The sequence below is a fragment of the Cyprinodon tularosa genome, unplaced genomic scaffold, assembly GCF_016077235.1.
Source record: "Cyprinodon tularosa strain WSP-4 unplaced genomic scaffold, ASM1607723v1 ctg555, whole genome shotgun sequence".
Classification (NCBI taxonomy): Eukaryota; Metazoa; Chordata; class Actinopteri; order Cyprinodontiformes; family Cyprinodontidae; genus Cyprinodon; species Cyprinodon tularosa.
In genome coordinates this window covers 349,615-375,000 of record NW_024039291.1, presented here as the reverse complement: position 1 = coordinate 375,000, position 25,386 = coordinate 349,615, and the positions used below count along the sequence as shown (strand labels likewise).

Here is a 25,386-nt window from a genome sequence, read left to right as displayed (position 1 = left end):
AGACATGCAGGTCTGTTTAGGTATAATGCAGTAAAATAAAAATTCATGTGTTTTGAACAGGATGATGATTGAATCCAAATCAGCCTGTTTTCATTCGCAGAACTGAATCCAATAGAAAAGTTGTGTGAAGAGCAGAGCATTAAATGAAGGCAGGCCGACTGAGAGCCTGAGCGACGCTCCTAGTTTTCTCTCTTTGTGGATTACCGTAGGTGAATGAATGCTTTATCTTACTGGTTTAAAAAGCTGAAAACAGGCTGTTATTTTTCCTGAATGCATGTGATCAAAGTCTATTTCTAAAGATTTCCATCTCAGACTGTAATGCTCTATTAAAGGTGGAGTTCTTATTCAAGGCTTTTTTCAGACCTCCACCCAACGGGTTTGTCCTCATCGGTATCCAGCAGCCAGGCCCTGAGCTGCTCATTTACCATTTCTACAGCAATGTTTGTCTTGTCAGGGCTGCAGGAGTTTCCGTCAATACCGGCTGAGGTCACAGCGGTAAGAGAGAGCCCAGTCCGATGGAGGACAGATGCAATCAGAGCAGTGACGAACAAACACAGGAACTGTAACGTAGCCGAGGCGCTAAGACATGAAATAGCACTTTGGGGAATTCGCTTAGCTTCAACACGCATATTCACACAGACATACACGGGCACTATGTGGGGGCCGATATCTCCCCACAGAGCTAGCAGCTTATCTATTATTCATCCCCTCCTCTAATAGGTCTGATATTAGTTAGCAGAGCGTTCTGAGGGGGGGCCTGATCAAAACCCTGCTGTCTTTGGGTTGAGACACGCTGTCCTTCTCACACAGAAACACATTTAGAAAAAGGCCGTTTCCAGAATAAGCAGCAAAAAAACAACAAACTTTCCTGTTTCTGTTGCCATTTGGATATAATGATTTTAATTAGCTGACATAGATGACATTCAGGAGACAAATGCTCCCACAAATGATTTGGACCATCTTTCAGAGCCAAACGAGGCTCTCTGCTAGTCATTGAAATTCTGCAGCGTTATTAGCTTACCTGGCTGATATCCATGCGTGCATCACAGCTTAGCGGCTGCGTCGACATCAGTCCGTTAGAGCCAATCACAGTGGAGAGCAAACCCCGCTCATTAATCTTCTGAATGGTGGTGCCATCCACGAAGTACACAACTCCTCTCTTATCCACAGCAATACCTGCGTGGGAGAGAGAAAGTAAGGATGAGCCTCTGGAAATGACAGGGGGGGGGTGAACAAAACAGGTAAACCAAAAAAAAAGAGACCGAAAGAGGAGAGGAGGATAGTTGAGAGACGAGAGAGAAGAGGGCTTCCAACTCGGTTAGTCATTCAGCTCGGCAAGCGGCTGTCTTATCAAAGGCACTGCACCACAGAAATGTAATTATATTTCCATTCCAGAGCCCACTAAAGGGATTAGAACAATGCAACGGGAGGAAGAAGTTATTTGTCACATTAGATGTGAGCGGGGTGCTGCAGTGAACTTTTGACATTTGACGCCTGTGCAAATGTGCATTATAAATGGGCAGCTGCTCTTCAAACAGGCCCAGGCTGCGTGCATGTGTGCATATGTTTAGCTTTACTCTCACACCGCCGCTTGGACAGCAGCTTGCTAAGTGTGCTCTGCTATGGGAAGCATATACTTGAACTCTCCTTGTAGAGGAGCATAGCAGCATGAGGAGAGCAAGGAAAAAGGAAAAGAAGTAAATCCAGGTATTAAAGGTCAGGACAGACTATGAATCATCTGTTATGCATGAGGAGTGACCTTCATTTCTGCCTCATCTCCATGCAGAGAATAACCCTTTGACTCAACTACTCTGCAATAATATCCGCCGACTCAACCCTCACCCCGTCCACTTCGCATGCAGCCAATTCCCTGGGATTGCCTTCACTTAGCATCCGTGACAATAAGCCATATTTTAGCATTGCTTCCTCCATCTCTGGCTCCATCACTTCATTTACAAACACATTTGGTTTATGGCTCATCATTAGGTCGTGTCAGATTTATGCGCAGATTTCTTTGTCTCAAGCATGCCTCAGAGGACTTTATGGTAACAAAAGCTAAAAAGGAGAAATCAATCAATGTAAATAGAGTGCAGCCTGAAACCAAAACAATTAAACGGTACAAGGAGGCATGATGGAAGGTTAAAAACAGATTCATACAGAAATCCATTAGCTGCTTAATTGAGCAATCACTTATTTGTTTTGCCTTCTTCCCGAATTAATTTGACGATTGGCCAAAACATGTTGGCAAATTTTGCCCTGTGACACATCCAGCAGAGAGTTAATTCATTTATTACGGTTCAATTCATGCATTTATGTTCCATCCAACAGCGCCTCATAAAAAGGAAACTATCTTAAAACACTACAGAGATCCGTCAGCTGTTGACGTCAGCTTCTAAACGACAATTTACTGCCAACATCATGCAAATATTTCCATCTATAGCTGAGCCAAAGGAATCATTGCAAATGAAGAATAAAACTAAACTACAGCATCATTTAGTTTCTACACATAACTGCTGTAAACTGGGATCATTTCCCAAACATTAGATAAAACCAGGAGAGTTTCACTTTCACACTGTCCAACTTTCTACATAAGAAAATAAAGGTTTCTTCTCACATTTTCAAATCCCAATTAGTGTTTTTAAAATCCGCGTTGAAACACCTGCTTTTATAGCCAAATGAGGCAGATTCAGGCTAAAAACATTAAGAAATAAACAGATTTTGGTTCTAGACTGAAAATGTTTGTTTACTTCATTAATTTGTAATTTGACTAAATGTTTGATGTGAAAATATTTCAGATTGTAGTTATGTGATAAAGACCACCATAGCCAACAGGTGCGATCTGTATTCAGGTGTGCTACATGTGGTCTACAGGAAGCTCATACTGTCAGGTCTGTAGACTGTCATCCTGACCCAGCATGATCGGTCTGTAAACATTATTCTGTTTTCTTGCTGTTTTTCCTTTTAAATAATAATAATAAAAACCCTTTATTCCAGGTTTTAGAAGTGAACTAAACTTTCTCTCCAGAATCGTCCAAACAGACACACAGGAAGTCGTGCATAAAGACACAAACTGCCACGGCGGCTGGATTGGCGACCGTCCTCGCACTTAGCAACCCTGAGCCGACCCTGCGAGTCATAAATTGTGCAGGTGAAGTGCTCTGTAGACGGGAGGTGGGGAGGGGGGAGGACCAGGGTCATTTTGTTTCCTCCAGAGGCCAGGAGGTGAACTGCAGAGCTCTCCCTGCTGGCCCCTTCATCATTCCTCTGACACAGACAGATGACTCCCCCCTCAGACGGCACCTTTCCTCTGCTTCCCTCTGCTCTCCATCACACCTAACTTGATCTTCTCCTGCTCTTCTTTTTTCCCCGCTGCTCTCTTCTCTTTGCATTGTTGTTTTTTTGTTTTGTTTGCTGTATCTTCTGACTTGTAATCAAATCACTGACCTTCACCTCTTTGGTAATGTCTGCGCTCTGCTTTAATCTGTGCTCCTGCTTTTTTCCTCCTCCATACCAATCTTCCAGTCCATTCAACCTTGCTGTTTCCCCTCCTGTCGCCTGGCATTATGCAGGCGAGTCTTCGCCCGGAGCCTGCTTAAATCCAGGACCGTTACTTGAATCGCCATCCTCATCTTCAACCTTCCTCTTTCACTTTCCCACTCCGATCCTAAACCTGTCCCTGATCTTAGAGCTCATAAATCCTGCACAAGGACATGACGAGGCAGACGGCACTCTCTCCCAATACTGATTTCCCCCTGCCTCTCCCCCCCACCCATCCCGGATATCTTCTCATCCACTTTGGCTCCGTCGCCTTCTTCCCTTCATCCAACCGTCCTCTTCCTCTTCTTGGGTTCAGCATGTCTTCTAAAATGCTCTAAACAGCTGCCAGTCTGAAGAAGAATGAAAACAGGACCAGACCAACTTGATCTCAGAGCCACACTGATGGAGACGGATCGCTGTAACGGCTTTGTGTTGGAATTATCACCAGTTTATGTTTCACAATGTTTGGTGAAAAGGCAGCAGATTAGTCCACACTCTCCTCGTCATTTTTCCCGCTGCTGCAGAGAAAGATGTGTGTTGCATTGTGGGAATTTAAAGCCCCTCTTTTTATCCAAAGATTTACTGTTTCTCACTGAGTGAACCTGACGCTCAGATGTTCATGTTTAGGCAGGCGTACCACCATGGAGTAATTGAGATAAATCTGTGCTCCAGAGGGAGACGGACAGTCAGACGGATTCAGGGATGGATTCGCCGTGAGAAGTGAATTAAAAGGCGCTGAGCTGACCTTGAAGAAACGGAGTAAAGCGAAAGAAGGAATGACGCAGCAACATATTTAAGCTGGAAATCCTGAAAAGTTCAGGAAAGAGAAAAAAGGGTTGTGATGAGACAAAGAGGCAGGATGATGAGAAGCTGTGCAAATGAAGCATTACAGGTCCATCCTTCTCTGTCTAGGGCATCTCTTTGCTGCGTGTCCCTGTCAAAAGAATATCCGCTGTAATGACCCCCTGTGGCATTGCAATCCAATCCAATCTGATTAATGCCTTAAAGACGGCTCCCAGCAAACGTCTTGTTGTGTTGATTACACATATTTGGAGAGAAAGAGCCACGAGGGAGACGCTGCTCAGAGAGGTGAGGAAAGGTGGAAGCTAGGAAACAAGATGAGGTGAGAAAGACTAATTATTACTAAAGTAGTAGATTTGTTTCTCCCTGAGGAGCAGCGGCTGAAAACGTGAATAGCATCGAGTTCTGCCAGCATGCTGCGTGTTGTGGCACTGACTGCTAACAGCTGAAGATTAAGACAGCAGGAAGTCAGATGTTTGGTTTCACCGTTCAAATGGTGTCAAAGGAGCCGCAGCAACAGGAAGCACAGCAATAAGAGGTTCCCTTCAGAGGCATTATTACCATAAATTATACCACTCAACTTTTTTTTCTCTGTTTTTTTTCTTTAATCCACAAAATCTGGAAGATTCAAATCTAACAGATTTTGATCAGTTTTATAATCTGCTTTCTGTTGACATTAATAAGCTTCTGATCAAATTCTGCATGAATATTCCACCTCCTCACCAAAATGTATTTCTGTGTTTTTTGCTGCTTAAACCGTGCAGTAATAAAGAAATAAAACCCCACATGACAACACTACCGCCGTGCTTTACAGTGGGGAAAATCTTAGGCTCCATCGACACGCATCCCAATTATTGAGGCCAAATAACAAAATCTTTGATCAGTGGATATTTGGCGAAAGCCTGATGCTCGATTTATCCAACAGAAATGTGGGAATAATGAAAAGCATTATTTAATAAGAGGCTAATTTTAAACACGTCTATTCTAATCTATCAAATATTTGGGAAAGAACCTGGTAATTTTCTGCCACAACTTTTTCTTTGTTTACAGATTTTTCAGTTTAAAGAAATTCTGTTTAAAAAACAAAAAACATAACCTCATTAATTTCTGAACATAATTTTTTCCCCTGAATGTTTTTCTAATGTAAATGACTCTAGGTCAGAGGTCACGGATTAGCAGACCGCGGTCCGGATCCAGATCCACCTGCTGGCTAATCCAGACCCAAACTGATTTAAAACATTTATAAATTACTGCATGTTGTCTGACAACAGTGTCTAATTTGACTTGCGCCTCTTCTCCTGTTAATACGGTAAAGCCCTGGGGAGCGTCCGGCTCCAGGCTGCACGTGATCCAAATGAGCCAATGAGCTGTCAGTCTGGGTTGCTGCTGCTGCTACTTTTAGACACAGCAGGCAAACCTGTGGCAAGCCGGGCGATGGGAAAGAAGGAGAAGACCATGAGAAAAAGAGAGCAGAGAAAGTGTGGACTGCTGGAAGAACTGCAGTGAACTGGTGAAAGAAAAGTGAAATGGCGTGCTCAAAGATGACCCTGCACATTTAGAGGATGTTTGGCTCAACCTGCTGCTGTGAAGCAGGATTCTCCACCATGAACAGAATCAACAATAAATCTGGATCCAGGCTCAAAATGAGCTCCTTGATATGTGCTTGAGAATGGCTTAGTCTCCGGTTAAACCCAGGTTTAAAGCCTTGCAGGGCAGCCTAAAGCCCACTGCCAACATTAAGACAGAAAAAAGAAAGAAAAGAACAAACCATCAGTTCAGGGGTTTGAGAAAATATGGGAATCAGGAAATTATCTATAAACCAAACTGAACGATTGTTGTTCTCTACTTCAAAAAACACTTTAGATTTTAAAATGGAAAAATCTTCTTTTTTTTTTTTTTTCTGTTTAAAGTAACAAATTATAATTAAAAATGTCTCCGGACCTTTACTGGTTGATGATTTTCTTTATTCGGACCGCTCTGATTTTTTATTGGTAACTGCTGGTCTAGAATGTCACCAGTGGAGCCGCCAGAACTCTGTTACCTAAACGGCTCTGATCAATATGGCTGAAAAGCTGAAAAATAAGAATTTCTTTAAATAAATAAAGTACTTTATACTGTGAATTTATGGAGATTTTTTTTTTACAGTGTAGGAACCATCTTAGCAATCAACCATTAAAGACAAGAAGAAGCTCCAATAAACATAGCGTTTCTAGGCCTAATGGATCTATAGAAGCACTATCTGGTTTCTAAGCTCAGCGGCATCTAAATGTTGGTTTTGAATGTATACAGATAAGCAGAGCCTGTATGTATAATTTTGACCCTGCAAGAAAATTTGCACTGAGATTTAAAGGAGTCATTCCAATGTGAAAATTATACCTATGATGAACGTCTGAAAACTTCAGGATGATGCTAGATTTCTGCTAAATGACAGAAAATCACTGATGAAACTTCCAAACATCCAGATCTGATGAGCAGAAGTGAGGTAGGTCATTCAGTCTGTTATCCGCAGGCCCAGAGAGCGATAACGACACTCGCTGACGTATTATTACAGCATCTAAATGATCCCAGCAGTTCCCTCATTATGGCCAATGGCAAGTCTCTACTAAAAACTGTGTGTGACTGACAAGTGAATGTAGACGGATGGACTGTTCCACCTGAACAACTGACCACAGAGAGCCACTCTGGCCATAAATAAAGTCAAACATATTAGCTGGGGGGAGCCTGGAGGCTTCACTGACTGCTGCGGTGCGTTGCTGAAACACTATTTCAGTCTCTGCCTGCTCATGTGGTTTACTGTTCAATTTCGTCACCTCCCTCTGACAATGCTTAGGCACTTAAATGTGCGAATCTTTAAGAGAGTGCGTGCACGTCGACAAATGTGCAAGCTCAGAAGTCTGCTAGCAAATATGCGCATGCATGCATGCAATGAGACAGCTTGGCAAAAAGATAAGGCCTGGCAGTTAATCACATTGTGCACATATGCAAATATGCAGCGGATAAATTTGAGCAGTTTGCAGAGGAGAAATTTCTCACACCCACCCACATCCACATGTATATATGCACAACTTTTGTGAAGACTGTGAGGTCGCCTGTGGGTCTGAAAGAGGGGAAATAAACCTGCTCACTCAGTCTGGGAGCAAAACCAAAGCGTGCACCACGCAGGCTGCTGCCTGAATCCCTAATTCAACAGCCTGACATTAAACCTAAACAAATAAAGATGAATGAATGTTTGTGATGCAATCAGTCAATCACTGATTATGCACATTCTGCACCAACCATTTGTCTGATCTATGGCATGCACCCCTGCAGCCTGCTTTGCTCTAATAGATGGGTGCTGTTGGATCACTGTTATTTGTACCTAATCAAACTCTTATTACCAATAAATAGAAAACAGCGGATTAATGTACAGAATTCCTGCTATGAAAAACACCAAAGTGTAAGCAGGAATAATTAATCCATCCTGCAATTAATTATTCATTTAAGCCCCACAGAACAGACAGTGCATTAGTAATTAGGTCTGAATCAGACACTGTGGCTCATCTAATTACCAACCAGTATAAGTTTGTTAACATATTATCCCCCATTAAATAATTATCCATAGCAGTTTTCCCCTTTTCTAAGCCTTTACTGTTTCTTTATACATATGTACGACAGGGAAAAAACCCAAAATGTTGTAGTAGTTGCATATTTTTTTTTGTTTAGAAAATATGTGATTTGGCGGTAATTGCCATGTTTGATAGCAAAGAAAGATCCAAAGCAATCAGAGAGGCGGCAGACAAACTCAATTATAGAAGCTAGTGAAAAGCTTTGGGGTGGAAAGCTGAGAGGGTTTGGATCACTGCAGAGCGTCTGCAGATTAGGTTGCACTGTTTAAAACATCAAACAAATGCACAGAGGTCTATCAAAATAGGTTTTTCCCTTTAACCAAACCTCATCACTATAACAGGGAGGTGCTCTACCGGAAAAAAAGAACAAAATGAAAAAAAGAAGCGTAAATGGGATCAGATGGGAGGAGAGAAATATGTTCGGTGCTGAAAAAAGGGAACAGAGGATGAAAAAAATCAGCTCTGATTGTAATTAGGTGCTACTTTAATCCCTCCTGAAGTCTCCATCCTGATGAATGTTGGGTTTAGATCATTTCTCCATGTTACTTTATTAAAATAAAAATACAATTGAGATGCAGGGGCTGCAACTAGTGGTCAAGCTTCACTTCTTCTCCCCATAAGAGCAGCTGATCCCAGTGGGAAGATAAACGTGACTCTGATTTCACTTTGAATGCGTTTAAAACGCGTCAGAAAAAGAAAAGAAGGAGAAAAATAGCAAAGGAACCCCCTACCTGACCAAACCCCTTTTCACGCTTTCTCTCACCTGAATGCTAACTAGAAATTATTATTTATTTTTTTTGGGGTGTTTTTTGGGCTAAAATACTTCCTACAATAAAAGCTAACGATGGTTTACATTTTCAAAGACTAAATGATTTCACCATTGATTGGAGATAGCAGCTAAACCCCCCTGATACAGGGGTCCCTTATAGAAGGCCCGGGGCCCAAAGATCAGGACTCCAGGCCCTGTACACTCCATACAGATGTAACTGGGTAATTCCACCTTAAATGTCCATCCGTTTAAGGGTAGCAGGACATGATCTTGGAGTCGGAGAATGTGTCACCAGATGCTGCTGTGGCTGGAGGTTTGTCTAGATTCTGTTAATTAGTTATAGTGAATAAATCGGCAGCTTTAAAGCAACGATATGAAGAAAAAACAGATATTTTTAGCTTCTCCAAAGATTTAAACAATAGAGGTTTTATTGCTGTTAATAGATTTAAAATACTGCCACCTGCTGGACTAAAGTACCTTTATAACTTCCCCATACTTCATTAGGCATTAATAAATATGTTATATTATTTATAACAGGCATTAATAAATATGTTATATTATTTATAACAGGCATTAATAAATATATTATGTAGCTAATTATAGCAATTTAAACTATAGATACAACATTTCCCTGGAATAATTCTTGCCTGGTTTAAACATTGTTTGGGATTTTTTTAAGATGGAAACTCTGACTAGTCAGAGAAAAAAACAAGTTACCAAAAGTTTTAGGACTAAACGAGGTGAAAAAGGGCTATTAAGTAAAACAGACTTTATTTAAATTTATGTTTATTTATATGCTCTTTTATTTGTACTTTTTAACGATGAACCAGAATCAACTAAAATCTATTTGTTACTGTAAAATCTAAAATAGTTAAATATAAATGTAATCCATGCAGGTTTTAAACCAGTGTTGGTCTAAATCAGGTTATTATTGGTGATCTCTGCCAACGGTGCAGATCTGTACGTGTGCATCTGTGCTGCGGCGTGCTGTCAGGCCAGCATACGCTGGACCAGCATACGCTGTCAGAGCAGCATACGCTGGACCAGCATACGCTGTCAGAGCAGCATAAACTACGCTGTCAGGCCAGCATACGCTGGACCAGCATACACTGTCAGAGCAGCATACGCTGTCAGACCAGCATACGCTGTCAGATCAGCATACGCTGGACCAGCATACGCTGTCAGGCCAGCATACGCTGGACCAGCATACGCTGTCAGACCAGCATACGCTGTCAGGCCAGCTTACGCTGGACCAGCATACGCTGTCAGGCCAGCATACGCTGTCAGACCAGCATACGCTGTCAGACCAGCATAAACTACGCTGTCAGGCCAGCATACGCTGGACCAGCATACACTGTCAGAGCAGCATACGCTGTCAGACCAGCATACGCTGTCAGATCAGCATACGCTGGACCAGCATACGCTGTCAGGCCAGCATACGCTGGACCAGCATACGCTGTCAGACCAGCATACGCTGTCAGGCCAGCATACGCTGGACCAGCATACGCTGTCAGACCAGCATACGCTGTCAGAGCAGCATACGCTGTCAGACCAGCATATGTTGTCAGACCAGCATAAACTACGCTGTCAGGCCAGCATACGCTGTCAGGCCAGCATACGTTGTCAGACCAGCATAAACTACGCTGTCAGGCCAGCATACGCTGTCAGGCCAGCATAAACTACGCTGTCAGGCCAGCATACGCTGTCAGAGCAGCATACGCTGTCAGACCAGCATACGTTGTCAGACCAGCATACGTTGTCAGGCCAGCATACGCTGTCAGGTCAGCATAAACTACGCTGTCAGGCCAGCATACGCTGTCAGAGCAGCATACGCTGTCAGACCAGCATACGTTGTCAGACCAGCATACGTTGTCAGGCCAGCATACGCTGTCAGAGCAGCATACGCTGTCAGAGCAGCATACGTTGTCAGACCAGCATACGTTGTCAGGCCAGCATACGCTGTCAGAGCAGCATACGCTGTCAGACCAGCATATGTTGTCAGACCAGCATAAACTACGCTGTCAGGCCAGCATACGCTGTCAGGCCAGCATACGTTGTCAGACCAGCATAAACTACGCTGTCAGGCCAGCATACGCTGTCAGGCCAGCATAAACTACGCTGTCAGGCCAGCATACGCTGTCAGAGCAGCATACGCTGTCAGACCAGCATACGTTGTCAGACCAGCATACGTTGTCAGGCCAGCATACGCTGTCAGGTCAGCATAAACTACGCTGTCAGGCCAGCATACGCTGTCAGAGCAGCATACGCTGTCAGACCAGCATACGTTGTCAGACCAGCATACGTTGTCAGGCCAGCATACGCTGTCAGAGCAGCATACGCTGTCAGAGCAGCATACGTTGTCAGACCAGCATACGTTGTCAGGCCAGCATACGCTGTCAGGCCAGCATAAACTACGCTGTCAGGCCAGCATACGCTGTCAGAGCAGCATACGCTGTCAGAGCAGCATACGTTGTCAGACCAGCATACGTTGTCAGACCAGCATACGCTGTCAGGCCAGCATACGCTGTCAGAGCAGCATACATGCTAAGCTAAATGAATTCACCATATGGACCAGAGCCAATGTTTCCTATGATTTTAAACATGAAAACTAATTTAAATTCCCTCACAAACATCAAGGAATTTAATTTTAAATTAATATTGATCTAAGAACTAACAGTAAAATCGCTCCTGATTTCCTTTATAAAGTGTTTTTGCTGGTCGGTAAACTGCTGCTAACTGTGGGAATAATCGTCTGCATGCATCTTAGAACGGTGTACGTCTATCTGACGATGGTGCTGTTGGGACAGAATGTTGTAAATGCAGTTTATTTGTCTACGAGCAGCAAAGCTTCCCTCCTCCTGTCACTCTGCCAGCCTCCCAGTGGACGCTGACAAGCCAGCTGGCAGCGGCGGCCATCCCAGCCAGTTAAAGGAACATGAGAGTCACATTTCCCATGATCACACTGACGCTGTCAGCCTGACGCGCCTTTAACAAGGAACCCATAACTAACTGTCTGCCCCTTCATAGCAGGAAACAGAGCAGGTCTACAGACCTGTCTGCTGTCAATCAGCAAGGAGCAGGTCGGACAGCATGGAGTTTGTAAAAAAATGTCGCACTTTTGAGGCGCAGCCTCAGCCCTTGGCCTTCAGCCTGCATCTGTTATTGACTCAGAGCTTCATTACACACACAGTGAGCTTCAGTAATCTCTCTGAAGCCTCTCTACACACACAGACTACAAACAAGGTAAGTCAGTCTGTGTCGCATTAAACCCAACATGCTACTTTCAGTCCACGGGTTTAAAATATGCCTCCTCAAAGCTCAACATTATCTTGGATTTTCTACAAACTACGGCTGCTTAATCTAAAGACTCCGTCTTCAACGCTAGTTATACAACACAGTCAGGATTAAGGCTCACCCTTAAACAGACTGTTCATCCCTGCATCCACAGCATTTTACAAACTTGCTGCTGAATTATAATTAGCATTGCAAGAGTTTCATCTGCATCTCAGCTGTTTCAAAAATAAGATGAGTAGTTTATAGTACGTAGTTAAGGTGGATCAGAAAGTGAAGCAGGCTGAGGTGTGAGGAGCTCAGGTTGCAGCTAAAGGTGATGAATAATGTGACCGTGCTTTCTGCAGACTGCAGATTACAGAATCAGTGGAGATGCAACAGATATGAAAAGACAAATGTCTTAAAATATATCAAATTTCTGCAATTGTATTTATTTAGGATGTGAACATCTGTGGATCAGGATGTGAGAAGCTGCAAAAAAAAAAAAAAAGCTTTTTTCTTTCTTTTCTGCTGTTATTTTTACGACTAAATATTTACTTTTACCAAAAGTGCTGCAAATGCAAAGTAATTAAAAATCATTATGAAATTTTCACCTGCAGGTTTTTGACACAAACAACCAATTTTTTTTAGGTATTTGTATTCTTTTTAACTTGTGCCAATATTTCCACAACTTAAAGGAAAGTTTATTTATATAAAAAAATGTCCTATAGATGAGAAAATATAAAAGTAGGTTGCAGTGGCGTAAAGGCAAAACTAATAATTACTGAGAATAAAAACAATTACTACAATAAGGTAATTAATAATATTTGTACTTTATTGTCCCACACTGCAGAAATTCCCTCTGCCATGGTGTGGCGCCCAGGGAGCAGTGTGGGGTTAGGGTCCTGCTCAGGGACCCAGAGTGGAGGCTGTGGGGATCTAACCAGGTACTTGCAACCTTCTCAGAGCACAGAGCGCTGCTCTAACCACCAGACCAACACACTTTGGAATTAATATGATTTTAAAATGACATCAAATTTACAGCCATGGTTCAGAACGTCACACATTTTAAAACGATTTAAATGACAAAGATGGCGTTACATTAAATCATAACTAGAGTTTGAATAAAACTGATAAACAAATGATAACATTTTAACCCCTCTGACTGTTTGATCTGATTAAAACGTGGCAGTGTCGGCTCCAGGAAATGCTTCAGATGGATGGACAGGCAGGGGCCAATGTGGGCTGAGGGGCCCCAAACTAAGCAGCAGTTAAACCAGTTTAGGGGTCGATCTGTACTGGGTATTAATTCAGATTTCATTGGTTTGTTTTCAAAATCAACTCAAACACACAATAAAAGACAAAAATAAATACATTTATAATGTTGGTGTAAGACAACGCCTGGACAAGAAGTGTCCCTTATTTAATCTCCAGAGTCGGCGGCCCTGATCCATACTGCTCACTATCAACCTAAATTTATAATTAGTGAATAAATCACTGAAGATGCAGCAGACTTTCCTGAGGCCCTTAAAGCTACACATTTATTTATTTAAATGAAGCTCTGGCTCCACTTTATACTTTCATTAAACAGTTGGTCTTTATTTTTAATTAGACAACTCCTTAATGACCGCAGAGACAAACTATTCCCATAAAACATGAAAACTAATTCTTAAAACAGACAGAATTCAGTTTTAGACAGTTTCATTGTGTATTTTGTAGTGAAGAATTAATTGCTGTAGTTATTTTAGTTGGTGTTTATTTAATATACTAACTCTAAATGTGAAAGGTGGCCATGCTGACACTGCTGCCACCTGCTGGGCTAGAACAGAAATGTTTAGATTCACCTGTGAGGGAGGGGCCAGGGGGCGGCCAATGATTGGCTACTCATCCTAAATTAACTGAGGTTCTCAGAACCTTTAAAGTTTCCTGGGAGATTATTCCAGATTAGCTGATGAACTAAACTGCTTCTTCTTGTCCCCAGGTTCACCACCGATCACATGGTGCAGTTTGCAGACGACACCACGGCGGTGGGCCTCATCAGAGACGACAACCACCTGGACTACAGAGAGGAGGTGGAGCAGCTGGTGGAGCAGAGATAACAGCCTGATCCTGAAGGTGGAGAAGTTCCCAGCATTAAATGCAGGACCAGCAGGTTCTGCAGCAGCTTCTTCCCCACCGCCATCACACTGATCGTCCGAGTCGCTGATGATGTCACAGGCTCGGGACACACAGCCTGTGACATCATCGGTCACACAAACTGTGACTCCTGCTGCATTGAACTCCATTATTTTAACGTTGCCCTTCAGACGGGGGCCCCCTGGGGCCCAGAGGAAGGAAACGGCCACCGTGCATCTTATGCTGCCATCCTTACTGTTCCCACAGTGTTTCTTCTTCTGTGGTGACGGAAATAAAGCGTTCCTGTGCCAGTCACTCCTCTCTCCCTCTGATTGCTGCTCTGAAAGTCTTTCCTTCTCTGTGCTGAGAAAATCATCCTTAGGCCGATAATGAGGGTCCCTCAGTTGGGAGCCTCAGAGGAGCTTCTAATGTTTTATGTGCTGAAAACCTTAGTATCCCTAAAACAGCTGTTTGTCTCCTAAGACAATTAAAGGACTTTGAACAGCATAGTGAGGCCTCTTTAGCAGTGGCGGCCGGCCCATAGGGGGCGCTGGGGCACCGCCCTCCCTGATAAGAAGAGAGAAACGTAAAATATATTTTTAGAAATTAACTCATAAATGTCAGTTTTACTCTCTAGACTGTGTACCTATAAGCAAAACAAATTATATAAACAACATTTCGCTATCTACTGTCATTAATTTGTGGATTTCCACAGACAGACTCCTACCGTCTCTGTTCTGGGGGCTGTGATCAGACTGACCCACATTTGCAGAGAATCTGTCAATCATGTACTATTGCTAGATGAATTTAATGGCCAATCAGCGTCTCGGAACTTTATGGTCTTGGGGCGCTGAAAATACTGCGCTTTAACAGGCTTCTGAACCCAAGCGCAGGTGCAGACAATTAGAGGGAAGATGGCGAATGTAACGACCGAGATGCAGCTTCCACCAAATTCGGTGAGATCCTTATTTATCTACCCGTTTGCCAGAAGAACATCCCTGTTGTAGGATATGAACATTTCATGTCATGGTTATTGTGACTGTGACGAATCCACCTCGTCGCTTAAAACAACCTCTCTAACTTTGTGCGCCACACACACATTCCTGTTATGCTGTGTTTGTGAGGACCAATACACTCGCGCTGAGACCAGTAGCTCCATGAACTTAAAACACACAAGCTGTTCCTGGTTACCTGCTGGCGTATTGAGGGTGCACACTTAATATTTCAGTGGGGTTAGCCGTGTGTGTGTGTGTGTGTGGGTATGTGGGGGGTGTGGGTGTGTGGTGGGTGTGTACGTGTTTATGCGGGGACTTGTCATCTTCAGTCTGGCTGCGTCTTTGCTGGGTTCAAACCCAGTTTGGTGTAATTGAATAAGTCAATGAATCTGTGTAAAAGAATTAAGTTGTAAAAATTATTTGTTTTTGTAAATCAATTGTTTGTGGAGGTAATATATGGACAAAACTGATTAATGAGAAGAAATCAGAAATAAGAGAGCCTGAGGTGAGGGGCTTAAACTATTTAATGAGGGCTGTGGGAAGAAAAGCGGCAATTTTTGTTTTCTGTTTCTTTGTTCCATTGCTGGTAACTGGAGGGAGGCTGAGGCCCAGAGGATCTTGTATATGTTTAGTTTCTTTTGCACCCTGTTTTGATTTTTTGAGCTCAATAAATCACCAACACCGGTAACCAGACTGAGACTGGATTCTTGGAGGCCAAAGAACCCCGTCACAGTGACCCAAATCATCACTGTTACTGTTATTATATAGTAAATTAAATCATTACTGTTAAATTGTATGTATTGTCCAATTGTTTAATCGAATTCTTATTCCGGATTAGTTGGAGACATACACTAGGCTATATCAGCCCCACCAAAAATATTTTTCACCAGCCGCCACTGCTCTTTAGACTAAAATCATTTTTCTAACACCAGTATAGATATAATCCCTGACTGAAAGGTTAGACAAGAATAACTTATTTCTCTCCAAATCTCTATCAGTTTTATTCATAAAGCATATAAATAAATAATGTATCAGTATATTTAGGACAATAAAATCCAATGATTACTCTGTGAAATGATGAATAATGATAATGTGGGAGCTGCAGTCACACACTGTTGAGATCTATGTGGAAACACACCTTTTCCCTTTTCCCCAGGAGGCCTACCTGAGCTATCAGAGCATAAATGATCATTAGATACCACTTTAAAGAATTTAAATATAATAAACAACTCAATGTGTAATATTAACAGTCCTTTAAATATAATGGATTATGAAATTATTATACGGCGCCTGAAAGAGAGCTAGAAGCAGCAGGTAGAATCTGCCGCCATAAATAAGTGATAGTAACTGCAGGATCCTCACAGAACAAGCTGAACGGCGCTTCTAACTCTAACTATCTATAATTAAGTCTTTAAATCAGCTCACAGCCTCAGAACTTCAGCACCTTTCCATTTCACTTTCACTTCTATTCTTGTTGGAGCAGATGTTGAGAATAAGAGATTTTTTTCATTATCATTTATATTGATAAAAGCTCTGGAATAGCGGACAACAACCCAAAATGACATTTCAGGTTGTTTCTTTTATAAAGTCTTTCTAAAAGCTGCTTATTCCATCTGAAAGAAGGAATCCATTCAGTAGAGGGCGTGTTCTTTGGTGCAGTGTGTTTTCTTTAAAGGAAGAAACGGGAGCCGTTATCTGCTGCTTCAGAGAACTGATTTGCATTTGTTCTCCGATTCGGAGATATCTCTGGATCAGAATTCAAAGCCTCCACCACTCCTTTATAGGCAGCTCGATTGCTCAGAGATGTTTGCTTTAATAAAAACTTTCCAACTGGACCTAATCAATTTATCCGTTTGGCAAACTTACATATCAGTAGCTTTGAAAGTAGGCGAAGGTCGAAGGTTTTTAAACAAATGAAGCATCTTCCTTCCAGGCTTTAAAAGGAAAGTAAAAATGAAAGAAATTAGTAAATGTTAACAGCAGATATTTAAGTGGAAATTAACCTCGGCCTCAAACTGGAAATCATTAGAACAGATAAAAAGTGATCAATTAAAAAAATAAAGGCACAGAATAAAGTTTCTTTTATTGGAATAATATCAATGACGGATTATTATTTTTATGAAGATCAAACAGATTCTTTGATCTCAGCCTGGATGGGAAGCTAACTAAAGGATCTATTGTAATGTTTTCTATCTACCTGCATATGTTGGCATATGAAACTAAACACAGCGTTCTGCAGCTGCAGGATGTTGCATCATCACTTCCCCCAACATCAGGTCCTACAGCAGCAGCCGTTCTAAACTTCCCCACTTTCCTTTATTGGCTCCTTGACTGGTTCCATAAAATTATTCTTTTAAACATCAATCTTTGTACTAAAATATTCTTTCTGTAATGATTGTGGACATTAAGATCTAAAGAGAAGCGCCACCTCCTGGTCAGACCAGTAATTCAGGGTGGAGTCGTTTGACTGGGAACGGCCATTTTGAATGGCTGCTGCTGCACCTGCCCTTCAAGGATCAGTTAACCGTTCACTCTTCAACTTCAATGCTCTTTTCTTGCCTTCAAGTCCTCAGATCATTTATATACAAAATAATACATTTTCCTCAGCGTAGATGGAGCGTCTGCATAGAAAAGCAAAGCAAGAGCTCAAGATTCAAAACTACTAATGAACACAAACTACTGTCGTATGTGTTCCAGCTTTTTCTTCCCTTTATAGAGATGCACCAACAATTTAGATTAAGAAATTAGCAACACAACAACAGAGAGGATTATTCTGAGAGAGGACAGCAGCTATTTGATTAGCTGGACTAATGTATGTTTCAGAAGACAAGACTGATAAAAAAAGGCTTCACATCACAATCAAAACTAATTAATCTTATTTTTCTGTTCTTTATCTACCTTTCAAAAAAAGAATATTAAAATCCACTGGATTTTGTTTCCAAGTTTGACGACGTTTCTCTTCCATCCAGGAAGATTTTGCAATTCAAAATGTCTGAAATAGCGTTTAGTTCCAGGTTTTATCCAGTACCTCAGACTTCACCTCCCACACGGACAGCTAACATCTCCAGAAGTTCTCAGATGACTCGGCCATTTTAAGATGTGATTCTGAGGGGAAGGAACTGGAGGATCGATCATCATGAACTTTGTGGACTGGTGTAAGAAGAACCACCTGGGTCTGAACAGCAGTAAGACCAAGGAGATGCTGATGGACTTCAGCAGAGAAGATCCTCACCTCACTCCCCCCATGAACATCCAGGGCAGGACATAGAACCTGTGGAGAGTTTCTAATCCCTGGGTGTTCACTTCAAAAATAAACTGGACTCCTAACAGCGACGCCCTGTAGAAGAAGAAGGGCCAGAGCCGCCTCCCTCCACCTCCTGAGGAGGCTGAGCTCCTCTGCAGTGAGCGGCTCCTGCTTCAAACCTTCTCTGACTCTGTGGAGGCATCAGCCCTCCTCTACGCTGTCGTCTGCTGGGCAGCCCTGGCAGCGCAGAGCGGGACAGAAAGAGACTGAACAAACTGGCCGTTTCTGTCCCAGGCTGCACTCTGGACTCAGTGGCTGAGAGGAGGGAGCTGTCCAAGCTTCCATCCAGTGGCGGCTGGTGAAAAATATTTTTGGTGGGGCTGATATAGCCTAGTGTATGTCTCCAACTAATCCGGAATAAGAATTCGATTAAACAATTGGACAATACATACAATTTAACAGTAATGATTTAATTTACTATATAATAACAGTAACAGTGATGATTTGGGTCACTGTGACGGGGTTCTTTGGCCTCCAAGAATCCAGTCTCAGTCTGGTTACCGGTGTTGGTGATTTATTGAGCTCAAAAAATCAAAACAGGGTGCAAAAGAAACTAAACATATACAAGATCCTCTGGGCCTCAGCCTCCCTCCAGTTACCAGCAATGGAACAAAGAAACAGAAAACAAAAATTGCCGCTTTTCTTCCCACAGCCCTCATTAAATAGTTTAAGCCCCTCCCCTCAGGCTCTTTTATTTCTGATTTCTTCTCATTAATCAGTTTTGTCCATATATTACCTCCACAAACAATTGATTTACAAAAACAAATAATTTTTACAACTTAATTCTTTTACACAGATTCATTGACTTATTCAATTACACCAAACTGGGTTTGAACCCAGCAAAGACGCAGCCAGACTGAAGATGACAAGTCCCCGTAGCATAAACACGTACACACCCACCACACACCCACACCCCCCACATACCCACACACACACACACACACACACACACACACACACACACACACACACACACACACACACACACACACACACACACACACACACACACACACACACACACACACACACACACACACACACCCCCCACATACCACACACACACGGCTAACCCCACTGAAATATTAAGTGTGCACCCTCAATACGCCAGCAGGTAACCAGGAACAGCTTGTGTGTTTTAAGTTCATGGAGCTACTGGTCTCAGCGCGAGTGTATTGGTCCTCACAAACACAGCATAACAGGAATGTGTGTGTGGCGCGCAAAGTTAGAGAGGTTGTTTTAAGCGACGAGGTGGATTCGTCACAGTCACAATAACCATGACATGAAATGTTCATATCATACAACAGGGATGTTCTTCTGGCAAACGGGTAGATAAATAAGGATCTCACCGAATTTGGTGGAAGCTGCATCTCGGTCGTTACATTCGCCATCTTCCCTCTAATTGTCTGCACCTGCGCTTGGGTTCAGAAGCCTGTTAAAGCGCAGTATTTTCAGCGCCCCAAGACCATAAAGTTCCGAGACGCTGATTGGCCATTAAATTCATCTAGCAATAGTACATGATTGACAGATTCTCTGCAAATGTGGGTCAGTCTGATCACAGCCCCCAGAACAGAGACGGTAGGAGTCTGTCTGTGGAAATCCACAAATTAATGACAGTAGATAGCGAAATGTTGTTTATATAATTTGTTTTGCTTATAGGTACACAGTCTAGAGAGTAAAACTGACATTTATGAGTTAATTTCTAAAAATATATTTTACGTTTCTCTCTTCTTATCAGGGAGGGCGGTGCCCCAGCGCCCCCTATGGGCCGGCCGCCACTGCTAAAGAGGCCTCACTATGCTGTTCAAAGTCCTTTAATTGTCTTAGGAGACAAACAGCTGTTTTAGGGATACTAAGGTTTTCAGCACATAAAACATTAGAAGCTCCTCTGAGGCTCCCAACTGAGGGACCCTCATTATCGGCCTAAGGATGATTTTCTCAGCACAGAGAAGGAAAGACTTTCAGAGCAGCAATCAGAGGGAGAGAGGAGTGACTGGCACAGGAACGCTTTATTTCCGTCACCACAGAAGAAGAAACACTGTGGGAACAGTAAGGATGGCAGCATAAGATGCACGGTGGCCGTTTCCTTCCTCTGGGCCCCAGGGGGCCCCCGTCTGAAGGGCAACGTTAAAATAATGGAGTTCAATGCAGCAGGAGTCACAGTTTGTGTGACCGATGATGTCACAGGCTGTGTGTCCCGAGCCTGTGACATCAAAACATCTAAATTCATCTAGCAATAGTACATGATTGACAGATTCTCTGCAAATGTGGGTCAGTCTGATCATCGCCCCCAGAACAGAGACGGTAGGAGTCTGTCTGTGGAAATCCACAAATTAATGACAGTAGATAGGGAAATGTAGTTTATATAATTTGTTTTGCTTATAGGTACACAGTCTAGAGAGTAAAACTGACATTTATGAGTTAATTTCTAAAAATATATTTTACGTTTCTCTCTTCTTATCAGGGAGGGCGGTGCCCCAGCGCCCCCTATGGGCCGGCCGCCACTGCTTCCATCCATCATGGACGCCACCTTCCACCCTCTGCAGCAGACTGGAGAGCAGCTGAGCAGCTCCTTTAGTCAAAGACTTTTACAGCCTGGTAGGAAACAGGAGCGCTACTGCAGGTCATTCATTCCTGCTGCAACCAAACTCTACAATGAGACGCTACAACCACAATAACTGCTGCTATGGAGAATAATTACTATTTAATACGCTGTGCAATAACCTGTTAAATATCTGTATATGGGTAACGCTTTCTTTTACAATACAGCAACAACCGTGTAATAACATAGTAAGTTACACTTTATTACTGGGTAACAAGAAACACTTTATGGAGAATTTTGGTAACTGCTGTGCTTCAAGTTTTAGGCAGACATGTTAAAGTCAGACTTTTACATTTTTAGCAGTTATTACCAAGTAACTGATTCATTTCACAGACAGCAATAAATCAACTATTATTATCTAGTAAAATACAGTTAATTACTTTGCAACAGAAAACCTAACCTACAGGCACACTGCAAAAAATTGAAATCTAAATAAGTCATTTTTTCTTAAAATAAGTGCATATTTTATTGAATTGAGGAGGTAAGTGAGACTCTTTGCCAATGGAACAAGACAATTTATATTTAAAATAAGAAAAAGCAATTGCATTGTCTTATTACAAGTGCATATTATCTAATTATCTTATTTTAAGAGTAAAAATAATCATTCCATTAACCTACTATAATTAAGGGTAAATACACTTGAGTTAAGAAATTTTTACTTATTTCTTGATAATGTTTGCAGTGCAGCCAACCTTCCTAACTAAACTCTTATTTATGTAACTTGAGTTCAGTTTTATAATGCTTTAGATACCTGATCATAATTTGTGATTTTCTTTATAAAGCGTAGGAAGGCGGCGGCCAATAATAGAAACTGTTATGTGGTAACCTGATGGTAATTACCCACCAAAAGTCTCTGTTGTTACATAGCAACGTACAATTGTAATAATTGCATGCAGGTATTTAATTTGAAATGATACACCTTAGTTTTGGGGTGATTACCAAATAAAGTTGTTTTTTTTTTACAGGGTGATATAACGTGACTTGCTATGTTATTACCATGTAATTAGATGCTTATTGATGAACTGTAAAAGAAAGTGTTACCTAAATATGCAACCTTTTGGCTCATTCTTTTGACTATTAAGCTGATGTGAGAAGTGAATTTCTCCACAGTGAGATCAAGTCTGTCTTATATTAAAACTTTAATTTGATCCAGTTCTTATTTGCACAAAATTTAAACAAATTTAAACACATGGAAAGAAAGTAATATGTTGCTGGAGCATAACGGAGATAAAAGAGGCACCTCTGTGTGTTTTTTGGTATTTATTTCGGAGTTTCCTCAGCAGCTATAGTATAAATTCATTTGTGGAGAAAGTGAGTCCACGGCAGAAGCTCACAGTGTGGCTGCTCAGTGAAGCATGTCTGTTTCACAAACCACTGCCGCTCTTCTAATTATCATGGATGCTGCGGTGAGAAAACAAGCTGCGGCAGAAATAGCGTGACTCAATGGCGTCTCTCTGCTCGGCATTAGCATAAAAGTATACCCCTGGTTGCCTTGCTGTGTGATTAATTCATGTGTGTATCATTAATGCAGGAATGTCCAGGGGCAAAGACAAAAGCCTGGTCAATGTGAAACAAAACAAAGAAGCAGGCTGTTAAAAACGGCACACATGAGCTGAATGTTGGACCAAAAAACACAGCCGACTTATCTCAGGCCCTGTTCTGTTCAAGCCCCCAGAAATAGTGATACTTGACCCTCAGAGAGGATGGGAAGCCAGAGGGTGAGTTTAATATGCAAATAAGCTGCAGGACCGCATCATGCTACAGGATTTAAACACGAGACACAGAATTATCTCTTTCATTTCATCCCCTCTCTCCTCAGTTTTTAGCTTTTATTGTCGAACACAATGTAATTTATTTCTCTAATGGATGGTTCTGCTCCCTTTTTTACTTCTTTCTTGACTTCCCCGTTCACCATCGGCGCAATCTGCTCTCGCTCTTTCTCTGTTTTGTCAGATACAACAATCAGTGTGTGGAAAAAGCTCCGGGAGCCAGGGGGAGAATAACAATGGCACGGTTATTTCAAAGTTAAAATACGGAGCAGCTGCCATGAAAGAAACAATCCTTAGAGATCAGATCACCTCACTATAGCAGCAGCTGAATACAGTTTGGGAAACAGCAGATTTTTAAATAACCGTAACAGAGCATCAAAAGAATGCTAACCACGGCTGAGTCATCAAGCTGTTTGTTCTGATTTTTAGTTTTTAGGTTTGTTGGTTTTACCTTGCTTTGGATCTGCACAGACCCACTAATTCTGAATGCAGTATTTATATAACCTTTACATAGTATCAGTGAACCAGAGCATTGCAGTGAGAGTATATGGGAGTATTCAAGATCTGTAAAACTATTGCTTTAAACTCTGTGGTTGTTTTTTGCTAGCCATGGTGTGTGCATGTAGGCTTAAATAGTGGAGTTATATCCAGTCTTGGACCGTGATAACCGTTAAGGTGAATTTACACCAAATATGAATTTTGCAGTGGAAGTGAAGGATCCTCTGTTCTTTGTAGGAGGACGACTCTGGGGGGAAGCTGAGTGAGAAAAAGGTGGTAAATTTAGAAGGGCAAATGGTGCAATTCTGACAGATTGGGCTAAATGTGATTGCTGCCACATCTGCAAATGAAGCAAAGTGAATCTGAACTTTTGTTTACATTTCCATCGCAAACTGCAGTCAGGGACTAGATGTGCTGCGAGCTACAATGAATCAGGCAGTGGATACAAGCTGTTTTTAATCAACATCAAAGATAAAGAAAAATGGTTGACAAACGATATAGTGATAATGCTCTTAACCTCGCCTTAACCCTAGAAGGACTGTTTCTTCATCCTACCTCCATCAGTCTTCTCTCCCCACCCCCCACAGTCAGTCTTTAGAGCCGTGGTCTCCAAGCTTTTTAAGGCCAAGACCCCCAACCTCCACTTTGGTGGGAAGCAAGATCTACCTGTAGAGGCGTTGCAATAAAAATAGCCCAGATTCTACTTCACACTTGAAGCCTTTTATTTATAAATGAACTCATAAAACAATTGTTTTTGAATTACATAAAATGTTTTGGTCTAACGGGACAAATTAATGCAACAAAGAAAACATTGTAAGCAGCAAATCAAACTGGCATATCAGCTGTTATTCTTATCTTCTGAATATATACTTTATACTTTTGTTCTTTGAAAACTAAAACCTACTTTTAACTCCATTTTCGACAGGAAACTGTAAGTCAGTTCTTGACAAAGTGGGGTCTTGTCCGGGATTTAAATACAGAACATGTGGCAATATCAAGGCCGTAATTTGGTCATCGTTTCATTACTACCTTTGCTTATATGCGGTTCCTTAGATGTCATAAAAGGGATCAGTTATAAACAGATTCTAATTAAAGTGTAAATTGTAATGTTTAACTTTCATAAAGACCACCTACTGTGACAAGTTAGCCCAGGATGCTGGCAGACGCCCTGTTGATCATGTTTATGTGACCTGATGATACTCTAATGTTATCATTACCTTGTTTGGTATCAATTTGCCTTTTTTGTTTGTTATATAAGTTTGTTGGCTGATTCGTCCTTTAAAAATGAGCAGCTGTTAAAATTAATCAGCAATTTCATGTTAGATCATTAAATTAACAAAAAATCAATAAAATTCACCAATTGAGACTCACTGCACCTTCTTAAGGGTTATAATACCATAGATCACAGTTTAATTTGATAAATACTTGGAGAAACCAGTTAATGCATTCCTTCAACATTTATAAATATAAAACATTTTGATTTGACTTGTAGTGGATGATTTGTCCCCATAAAGAGTCTGAAATGCCCAAAAGGAAACACAACCACATCATCATAGAAAACCCATCATTCAGAATGTTTGAGGTGATTTTATACACAAAGCACACGCAAACTTTAACTGTAGCTTTTAACTATATTTTAATCTGAATCCTGAGTTAAATTGTGCAATGATTTAGTAGAACTTTTAGTAGAACGAGCAGGTAGCAAACAGTTGGTGTCTTTATTAGGTGTGCTTAAAACGGTACGCTTTGGATACATGCGGTATTTTCTAAAGATTTCTTAGATTAAGCCAAGACAAAAATACGTAAGTTGTTCAAAACTAAAGAAAAGATTTGTTTTGTAAAAACAAGGATATAGATGCAAGTTGTTGAAAGCAGTTAAGTAAAGTGAATTTAGGGGAAAATAATTGAAAAGTTTCTACTGAGTTCCTGGGATCTTTAGACTGCAGTGGTTTTATTTCAGTAGGGTTGAAGAATTGAAATTGTTCATTTTTCCTCAGTTTATTTATAAGTTCCAGTTATAAAGCGACTGATCGAATGCTGCAGCTGCCCATGCAGAATCCAGGCGCTTCCTATTGATCTAAAGAAGAACCTTTAGAAATACAGAAGCTTGAAACCCTCCTA

General features: G+C 41.6%; 1 protein-coding gene across 2 annotated transcripts in view; it reads right to left on the bottom strand.

Annotated features, from left to right (window-relative positions):
• Positions 1-25,386, bottom strand: part of tenm1 (teneurin transmembrane protein 1) — a 349,430-nt gene that overhangs the window by 46,366 nt on the left and 277,678 nt on the right. For both annotated transcript variants that reach the window (XM_038305307.1, XM_038305308.1), the window contains one exon: positions 1,022-1,176. In XM_038305307.1, the coding sequence (XP_038161235.1) occupies positions 1,022-1,176 (155 nt within the window). The remainder of the gene's footprint in view (positions 1-1,021; positions 1,177-25,386) is intronic.